The 8,789-nt window shown below is 33.9% G+C and overlaps 2 protein-coding genes and 4 long non-coding RNA genes across 6 annotated transcripts; all 6 read left to right on the forward strand.

The window, feature by feature from the left end:
* The first annotated feature begins 331 nt into the window (after positions 1-331).
* On the forward strand, positions 332-1,424 carry LOC133816275 (uncharacterized). The gene is made up of 3 exons (XR_009885126.1): positions 332-653; positions 766-876; positions 1,039-1,424. It is a non-coding gene; the product is annotated as an uncharacterized LOC133816275 (long non-coding RNA).
* Positions 1,425-1,759: 335 nt separating this feature from the next.
* LOC133816276 (chromatin-remodeling ATPase INO80-like) lies at positions 1,760-3,589 on the forward strand. The gene is made up of 6 exons (XM_062248858.1): positions 1,760-2,027; positions 2,134-2,299; positions 2,419-2,509; positions 2,663-3,084; positions 3,196-3,304; positions 3,413-3,589. The coding sequence occupies exons 3-6, from the start codon at positions 2,432-2,434 to the stop codon at positions 3,572-3,574; spliced, it is 771 nt and encodes a 256-aa protein (XP_062104842.1). The 5' UTR covers positions 1,760-2,027; positions 2,134-2,299; positions 2,419-2,431; the 3' UTR covers positions 3,575-3,589.
* LOC133814680 (chromatin-remodeling ATPase INO80-like) lies at positions 3,586-5,383 on the forward strand. The gene is made up of 5 exons (XM_062247610.1): positions 3,586-3,752; positions 3,913-4,038; positions 4,466-4,627; positions 4,724-4,834; positions 5,353-5,383. The coding sequence occupies exons 2-5, from the start codon at positions 3,998-4,000 to the stop codon at positions 5,381-5,383; spliced, it is 345 nt and encodes a 114-aa protein (XP_062103594.1). The 5' UTR covers positions 3,586-3,752; positions 3,913-3,997.
* Positions 5,384-6,218: 835 nt separating this feature from the next.
* LOC133816277 (uncharacterized) lies at positions 6,219-6,811 on the forward strand. Its single transcript, XR_009885128.1, has 3 exons — positions 6,219-6,312; positions 6,471-6,587; positions 6,702-6,811. It is a non-coding gene; the product is annotated as an uncharacterized LOC133816277 (long non-coding RNA).
* Positions 6,812-7,264: 453 nt separating this feature from the next.
* Positions 7,265-7,857, forward strand: LOC133816279 (uncharacterized). The gene is made up of 3 exons (XR_009885130.1): positions 7,265-7,298; positions 7,418-7,560; positions 7,745-7,857. It is a non-coding gene; the product is annotated as an uncharacterized LOC133816279 (long non-coding RNA).
* Positions 7,858-7,866: 9 nt separating this feature from the next.
* Positions 7,867-8,509, forward strand: LOC133816278 (uncharacterized). Its single transcript, XR_009885129.1, has 2 exons — positions 7,867-8,070; positions 8,200-8,509. It is a non-coding gene; the product is annotated as an uncharacterized LOC133816278 (long non-coding RNA).
* The last annotated feature ends 280 nt before the right edge of the window (positions 8,510-8,789 follow it).

Raw genomic sequence — 8,789 nt, forward strand, 5'->3', positions numbered from 1 at the left:
AGATAGTTCGGCTGAATGGAGAAGTAGTCCCATGGACCTGGAATGCCCTACATTTGAAAAATATTATCAATAGCACCACCGTCAATGTAAGTCTTATTTATAAAAGCCATTTTATTAAATAATAGGTGGATTATTAAATAATTTTTAAGATTGTATGAGTTCGTGTTCTAATGTCTGTAAAAGCAACCAAGAAAGTTTCACTACACCAAATACCCATTTCCATAACACATGAATATAATAGTATTAAAAATGTGTTATGCTAGAGTATAATGGGCCATTTGTGAAAAAAAGGGCGGTAATAGAAAAGGGCGCCACTTATATTTTTTTTCATTTTTGACCTCAAAATTTTTGAGACCCGATAGAGACCCAATTCTCAAACCTTTTTTCCCCTTCTCCTTCTCGTCTCTCTCTTCCCTTCGCCCTAGCCGCACTCCCGTAACCACTGTCATCCTCAGCTCCGACCACCTAACCACCATCCTCACACCCATTTTTCTCCGAGCCAAGCTCCAAATCTCAGGCACTTGTGAACCCCACCCCCGAACGAAGTGACCCCAGGTGCGAGCCCACCTCTGCGTGCCTTCGACCCAGTGGTCTCATCGTTCTTGGAGATCGCCGTTGGACAAACTGCCGAGACTGCCAGGCAGTTCTTGCAGGTTTCTCTATCTCTCTTTCTCAATTTGTACTTGCCTCCATTGGTCTTCTGGTTTATTTAATTTTGGTTGTGTTGAAATCGGAAGATTTTGATTGAGAATTGGGATTTTGGAGATAATTTATGGAATTTTGTTGGGAGAACAAGCCACAAGTTGGAAGCTTGAGGAGGCTATTCAGCTTGGGATTTCCACTGCTCACCGCTCGACTTCTATTACTATAGGCCAGGTTTGTACCAATCTTTTCACGTCTTTATATATATATATATGTATAAAGATGAGAATTTTGGGGAGCGAATCTTTGTTAGATCTTGTGATGGGTTGGTGATGATGATTCTTAGTGTTGTTTACTGATATATATATGTACTTGCTACTTGTTACAAACAAACAGAGCAATATTCTGGAAGATTTGGAGACACTGCGACTGCTCTCAAATCTTGTATCTTTTTATTTTAAACGGTTTATGATTTTTATCACATTGTCCACACAAAAGCCATTTTTTTACATGTTTCTATGTTGGGTTTATTATGAAATGTTTTAGCATGTGTATTCTTCTCTGCCCTTTTTCTCTCTCTATTAAAAAAATATTATATCACATGAATAACTTGGCAACTTTCCCCCTTTACCATAGATATTTTTTGTTCTGCCTTTTGTCAATTATTCTTAGCATGTATGTTCTAATTTCTATGAAAAGGGCATGAGAGATGTATTATTAGGCAAGAGCACAAAGACTGTTTCCACTTCTTTTGCTCTACTCCACTTTTGGTAAGTGTGAACTTAAATTCATGTGCACCATTAGCTCACTTTGCAAAATAAGAAATAATTTTTCTGTATTGGCATGTTGAAGCCTTTACGAAAATGTCAACAACTTCATTTGCCTCACAAATCTCTTAGTTAGGAAAAGTATGACATTGGGGTCTTGGTGAACCCTGAAAATTTCCAGCTGAGCCTTCTGCCATGTATACTTCACTGTGGTGTTTCTTTTGGTCTTATTTATTCAATTTTTTCCCCTATTTTTTTCAGTCTTTTGTACAGTATATCCATTTTACAATTTGAATGGGTTTTATTTCCATCAAATTGTTATCTAAATAAGTAGGTGGAAATATCTGTATAAGTTTATTCCTTAACTAGCTTTAGGTGCTGGAGTATTCTATGTCTCTAGATGAAGAGGGTGTTTGCAGGACTGCTTTTGAGCTGATTTTTGCTTTTGACGAGGTTATCTCTCTTGGACACAAGGAAAATGTAACTGTAGCTCAGGTTAAACAGTACTGTGAAATGGAGAGTCACGAAGAGAAGCTGCACAAACTTGTAATGCAGAGCACGATTAATGAGACGAAAGATGTCATGAAACGTAAAGCTAGTGATATTGACAAAAGCAAGGTACTGTACGAGGCTTCTAAAATGGCCTATTCAGTAGTTTTATTCATTGTATAATTTCCTTCATTTGTATATATATCAACATTGCGCATCATCATATCGTTTGCAGATTGAAAAGAATAGGGTTGATAAGGGAGGGTTTATGTCAATGGGCTCAGGAAGAATAGAGAGCAGCTTTAGTGAGATGAGCATTTCAAATACTAGAAGCGGTTTTGGGAGTGGTTCTGGTTTTGGATTGAACACTGAGATCGATCCATTTTCTATCAAGTCTAAAGGTTTGTTCATGCTCTTTAATATTGAATTTGATGTGTAATGCTGGTACTTGTTTCAACTTTACTTTCAGTTCTTTCAAAATAATTCAGCAGTACTTAATTATACTCTTTGAACTGAGTAGATCACTTAAATTGATGAAGGGTGCTCCAATTCGCACAAGGAAGATAGCTAGGGACATGCTGCTTTTCTGGAAGAGAGTGGATAAGGAGATGGTAACTTTCAATTTTTTTAATGGGAGTACATTGATTACAGTTAAAATATATTCTTGATTTGCCTTCAATTGTTCTAAAAAGTCATTGAAGAATTTTTCCAATGTCAACTATAAGCTGGACAGGAATTATTTATTTATTATTTTTTTTTTGCAGGCAGAATTGAGGAAAAAGGAGGAAAGAGAAGCTGCTGAAGCCCTAAGGCATGAGCAGGAGCTTCGAGAAGCAAAGAGGCAACAACAAAGGCTGAATTTTCTTATTCAACAAACTGAGCTTTACAGCCACTTCATGCAGAACAAGTCGAGCACTCAGCCATCTGAAACTACACTTATGGGGGATGAGGAAAGCAATGAACAAGAAGAGCATATTATCTCTGTTGATGCTGGGAAGGTTGAGGAAGATGATCCTGAAGAGGCTGAACTAAAGAAAGAGGCCTTGAAAGCTGCGCAAGATGCAGTTTCTAAGCAGAAAAAACTGACAAGTGCATTTGATAATGAATGTATGAAGCTGCGGCAAACTAGTGAACCTGAGGCTCCACAGGAGGTTGCAGGAGCTAGTAACATAGATCTACTCCATCCGTAAGTTTTGTTTTGATCTGTTTTTCTCAGATTTCTATTCTTGTTTAGAACAAATTAGTGGGGTAAAGTGTTTTTCTCAATTTGATATAATTTCTGTTTCTAATTTTGCAGTTCCACCATGCCAGTGACATCAACTGTTCAAACACCACTGTTGTTTAGAGGCACCCTTAAAGAATATCAGCTGAAAGGTCTTCAATGGCTGGTCAATTGTTATGAGCAGGTTGATAAATGCAACACATATTTAAATTATACATATAATTTCTCCTTTTTGTTTTTTATTTTTCTTTTTTTTTCCGACTGTTTATTTGGGAAGTTTTGTCATTTGTAGGGTTTGAATGGCATTCTTGCTGATGAGATGGGCCTTGGAAAGACCATTCAGGCTATGGAATTTTTGGCTCATCTAGCTGAAGTAATTACTCAGCTTGGTGTCTGGCTTTTCTTTGGTGTAACTTGGGATTCTAACTTTAATTTTTTAAATTTATATTTTTAATTCAGGATAAAAATATATGGGGACCTTTTCTTGTTGTTGCTCATGCATCTGTATTGAACAACTGGGCAGATGAAATTACCCGCTTTTGCCCTGACTTGAAAACTCTTCCATATTGGGGTGGGCTTCAGGACTATACAGTTCTGAGGAAAAAAATCAACCCGAAGACACTATACCGCAGGTAAGCATCTTTAGTTCTGTTGTATTTTCGAAGATCATTGGTGATTTGGTAAAAGAAGCATTTTGGCTTTCATTTGTCTTCTTGTGTCCTATTTGCATTTTAATTTCTAGTCAAGGGCTGAGATATTTTTCAATGTAATTACTTTTTCCTTCTCTTCCAGGGATGTTGGGTTTCACATTCTTATCACCAGCTATCAGCTACTTGTTTCTGATGAGAAGTACTTTCGGCGGGTGAAATGGCAATATATGGTGTTGGATGAAGCCCAAGCAATTAAAAGTTCAAATAGGTTTGATTCAAATCATTCGTGTCAGTGTACTTTGTAGTTTGTGCTAACATTTAATTGTCATAATTGCAACCAAGCAAGATAGATGCGCAGCCTTTAGAAAAAAGGAAATTTTTTTATTTCAATGGTGCCGATTGTTTTCTCCTTATCTGATAGTCTTAAGCTTAATTTTATTGTAAATTGATGTGCTTGGTTAAAGATTAACAATAGACATTTTATTGATTTGGAAGAAGGTTTAATGAAAGAAGTTATTCCTGTGAACTGTACGTTAGTGGTCATGTTGCTGAGGTGCTTGTGTCTTATCTTTATTTGGTTTACAAGCTATATAGTATATCTATCTTCCTGAATCCCTTTACTTTCTTAATGGTTGTTTTCTATTTTTAATTCTCTGTACTCATACTTTTTTGTTGTCTTGCTTGTGATTGGACAGTATAAGATGGAAGACACTGCTTAGTTTTAATTGCCGAAATATGCTTTTGCTTACTGGCACTCCAATCCAAAATAATATGGCAGAGTTGTGGGCCTTACCACATTTCATTATGCCAACCTTATTTGATAGTCACGAACAGTTTAATGAGTGGTTTTCTAAAGGGTATGCCTAATTTTTTAAGTTTTCTGACATAACTGACAAATAGTTAATATTCCTATGCGCAATGTATTCTTATTAACTATATTTTATCACGTGCAGAATTGAGAGCCATGCAGAACATGGTGGTACTTTGAATGAGCACCAGCTTAACCGATTGGTAAGCATCTTTTATGCAACATTATTTTTATTTGAAACAAAACAATACTACTGGTGTCTTTTTTTTTTAATTTTTTAATGAAATTTCTAAACTAAACTAAATTTTATGAATTATTCACACTGATTAAGAACTTTAATTCTCATTTAGAAAAAAAAAATTATGTATTAAGATTATTTTCTGGGCTAAAAAAACATTATATAGTTTGTTATTTTGAGCATAATGAAATTTGAAATATCAAATACTTTAAAAGCTAACTGAAATTTTCTGTCAGTATGATTTGTGGGTCTTAAAGAAATTCTCCTTTTGCGATCGCCATGGGAATTCTGTGTGGTCTTACGTTTATGGAGTTTTAGTCATAGTGTTTTAGTGATGATTAAGATGGTTTGGACAACATTAGAAAAGAGAGGATTGCTGATTGTCTTTCTCTTTCTCGTTCTCCATCTCAACACCAACTTTCTCTTGCATTGTGCACATGCATTGTCACACTCACACATGCGTGATAGATTTTTGTTTTGTTTTATGAACCCTTTAATGTTATGTTCATTGGTACAAATGGTTGTGATTATTCCAGGAGTTCTAATCTTTTCCAAGGTTTCAAGTGAACTTTACTATTTGGAGCTTGAACTATGAAAATCCATTAGATTTCTCCTATTTATTGTTGAATTTTTTTTTTATCAAGAAGGAAAGGAACTTCATTGAACAAAACAAGCTGTACAAACAAAGTCCTTTTTAAGGCAATTACAATGTAATTAGTGTTGGGGCTGTTGGTTTGTTTTCAGTCTCGGTTTTGTATTGTTGAAAATTTTGATTCAGCTTATTTTATAATATTTTGACATCAAATTAACTATGATTAATATGTGTATATTTTGACCTGATGGCTTTTCGAGAACAAGCTTTGAGGCTTATATTGGATTTAAGCAGTACTGTTATTAATTGGTGAGTCTCAATTTCTTTTACCTTTTGGTAGTTTGATGTTATAATTAGGATGTTCAAACTTGACTCAGGTAGTAATTCTTTAACAGACTCAAGTCTCAAATTTTTTATAGCTCAAGAGAGTTACCTCTGGTCATACATGCAAATCATGGGAGTAAAAAACAGTGATGCACATCATGGCAAAGGTGCAAAGTTTGTCAAAGGTTAATTGAAGGGCCTTAACAATAATGAAAGGACACAGCCTTTTGAATGTGTTAATAGTTTACTTTTAAATAGATAAAAGAAACTTATTAATTTGTCCTTTTAAATTTAATCTGTAGATGGAGATCAATATCTATATGCTTCATTCCATGGCCTTTTGATTATTGTGTTCCATAAAGATAGTTTGATGGTCATATGCATCAGGAATATTAGAAAGATAAATCATTACCTTGTTTTTGGTTGTGAATTATTGGGAAATTAAAGTAATTGTATTTTATACATGATATCTCTAATAACTTGGCACAGTATTTTGCAGCCCCATCAAAATGCACTTATACTACATGCATTTATGGATCTCTTTTGTTCGTTTGTTTGTGTTAATCTTTTCTCAGAGAAGGTAACTGAATTTGAAATTTTATTTTTTTCTCTCTCTGTCTCTCTACAAATTTTATGGATCTCTTTTGATGATGCTACAAATGTACAACCTTTTGCATGCCATGTCAAGAGATGATCGAGATTGTGATTTTTATTATCGGTAATTTTCAGGTACTAGAGGCAGTAGGTCCTATTATTTTTTTATCGACAGATACAAGAAAACTTAGAAATGAAGGCTTTTTAAGCCCATATCATCCTCGATATCCAGATATTCTTACAAATTCTGCTCATCCAATGGTAGACACTTCTTCTGCGTGATTTTTAGCTGTATTATTTTCAATTGTCCCCCCACCCCCCAAAATTTCAACTGTAATTGTTAGCTAACTGCTTCATTTTATTTGCTCCTTGCAGAGAGCCCAGGATCTTGCAAATGTTACTTCTTATCGAGAATGGGTGTTATTTGGGTATCTTGTTTATCCAGATGAGCTGCTTCGTGTTACTAGCATCGATATTGCTATGGTAAACCTTAATAGATTACACTTCTTGATTGTAAAAATAAATTTGGTGATTCGTTGCTATGTTATCCTTGACATTTTTATGTATTATGTGCCTTTAAGTAGTTCTCATAGTTTTTTTAATAAAGAAACAGGGGAGATGGCACTTGATTGTAATACTTGTGATTGTTGTACATATGTAAATGCTTTTGATCTTTTATGAAATCTGTCAAAGAATTTCAAGTTTTTATTATTCTATTAAGATTTTTCTTAGCATATCTGATAATTTAATTTGGGACTTTTTCCTTGCAGGCTTATGGTTTTGAAAATTAGTTCAAAATTTGAATTAAGACGATTTTGCCGCACTACTGGTGCTGTTGCTATGGTAAGTCAGCTAGCATTTAATAGTACTCAAATTTTTTGAATTTTTTCCAAAATTCTCTAACAATATTCTTATTTGTGTTACAGTTAAAGCTTAGCAACCCAAATGACCTGGGACAGTTAAAGAAACAGGGTAATTTGTTTGTTTCCACTTTTGTTTTTTTTTCCCAGTTTTTGTTTGTCTTGTTTAAAGACTGGTTGTTCTTTACAGGCCAGTCTGATTTTCTTTCTTTTTAAAAAAATCTATTTTAGGTGCTTAAACTGATTAAAAAAGGTATCGCGTTGACATCATACGCTGGAAAGCTGGTTGGGGTCATCTGGGACATGCTACTTCTGATTCTTCAATCCATAGTGCTCTTTTTCGGATTGTTTGCAGGACTTCACAAGCATTGGAGGTTTGAATGCTCTGTATCTGTTTGGTCAGAATTTGCTATTTAATTTTGTTTCTTCACTGATTTGAGCCCCTTTATATGCTTTGGACCCCTTTTATGGTTTAATGGTTGTATGTAGACTGGCTATTCCTATATTTTTGGCAATCTTTACTACATTTTACTAAGGAGTTTTAACTTATCCATGCAGGCCATACAGATTGGTGCCACTAAAGTACTGTCAATGTTGTTGATGACAGCAGATTTCTTGCCACCATATTTTTCTGCAAGCATCTTTGGTCTAGAGGATAAACAGGTATAGAGTGTTCGAGTTAATCCATTTTCTTTCCTGATCATTAATTTTTTTATTTGAATAACTGACCCATTGTTTCTCATTTAATATATTTTAATTAATACACCGTCTAGGTTGCTGATTTGAAATATTCTGTAAGCTTTATTCTACTAGAGCAATCTGAAGAAAATGAAGACTTATTTGTTGCTACTGTCAATCTTTTCACTGTTGCTGCTCGTTATCAGGTGTGCTACTTTTTGACATTTGTATATGTTTTCTGGTGTCAATAAGTGTATCACTCTTAAGTAATTTTCCGTTGTTTCATTTTGGGATTTCTCATTAACTGTTTATATTGAACTTTGTGTTCTATACAGCCTGCTTTTTTTATTGTTGTATTTGCCACCAAAGAGTTTATGGACGTCCAACTAGGTAATGCTAGTGATGGGAAGCTGCCAGCAATTGAGGTTTCCTCTGGGCCAGTAGAGTCTAAAAGTTCAAGCCTTGTAGATGCAGTACTTTGTTATGTTGTAAATTCTGACAGTCATATCAATAAGAATGTTTTGTGTTGAAAGTAGTAACTTTTAACTATGTTGAATATTTAAGACTCCTTGAATACTTAAAGAATATTTTGTATGTTTTAAACTAATTTGTGGATTGTTAATACAATGTTGAATGTTTTTACTTTTTGTTATTTGAAAATCAAGTTCATTTGATGCTAGTATATATTAGAAAACTAATTTAAATATATAAAAAAATTAAAATATAATAGAATAAATTAGTGTTATATAAATAAAATATATAATGAGAATTTAAACATATCTAAATATAACAATAATATGAAAATTGTGTTATAATATTTATTACAATAACACTTTTTATGCAAAGAATTGTGTTATGCAAACTTCATTATATAACACAAAAAATGTGTTATAGTAAAGTGTAGTATAACACAAAAAAAGTGTTA

This window comes from Humulus lupulus, chromosome 2 (assembly GCF_963169125.1).
Source record: "Humulus lupulus chromosome 2, drHumLupu1.1, whole genome shotgun sequence".
NCBI lineage: Eukaryota > Viridiplantae > Streptophyta > Magnoliopsida > Rosales > Cannabaceae > Humulus > Humulus lupulus.

Coding starts and splice junctions, on each gene's coding strand:
- LOC133816276 (XM_062248858.1), top strand. CDS start 2,432: ATGAAGGGTGCTCCAATTCGCACAAGGAAGATAGCTAGGGACATGCTG. Junction 2,510..2,662: donor AGAGAGTGGATAAGGAGATG/GTAACTTTCAAT, acceptor TTTTTTTTGCAG/GCAGAATTGAGGAAAAAGGA. Junction 3,085..3,195: donor AACATAGATCTACTCCATCC/GTAAGTTTTGTT, acceptor CTAATTTTGCAG/TTCCACCATGCCAGTGACAT.
- LOC133814680 (XM_062247610.1), top strand. CDS start 3,998: ATGGTGTTGGATGAAGCCCAAGCAATTAAAAGTTCAAATAG. Junction 4,628..4,723: donor AATGAGTGGTTTTCTAAAGG/GTATGCCTAATT, acceptor TATCACGTGCAG/AATTGAGAGCCATGCAGAAC. Junction 4,835..5,352: donor GAAACAAAACAATACTACTG/GTGTCTTTTTTT, acceptor TGATTATTCCAG/GAGTTCTAATCTTTTCCAAG.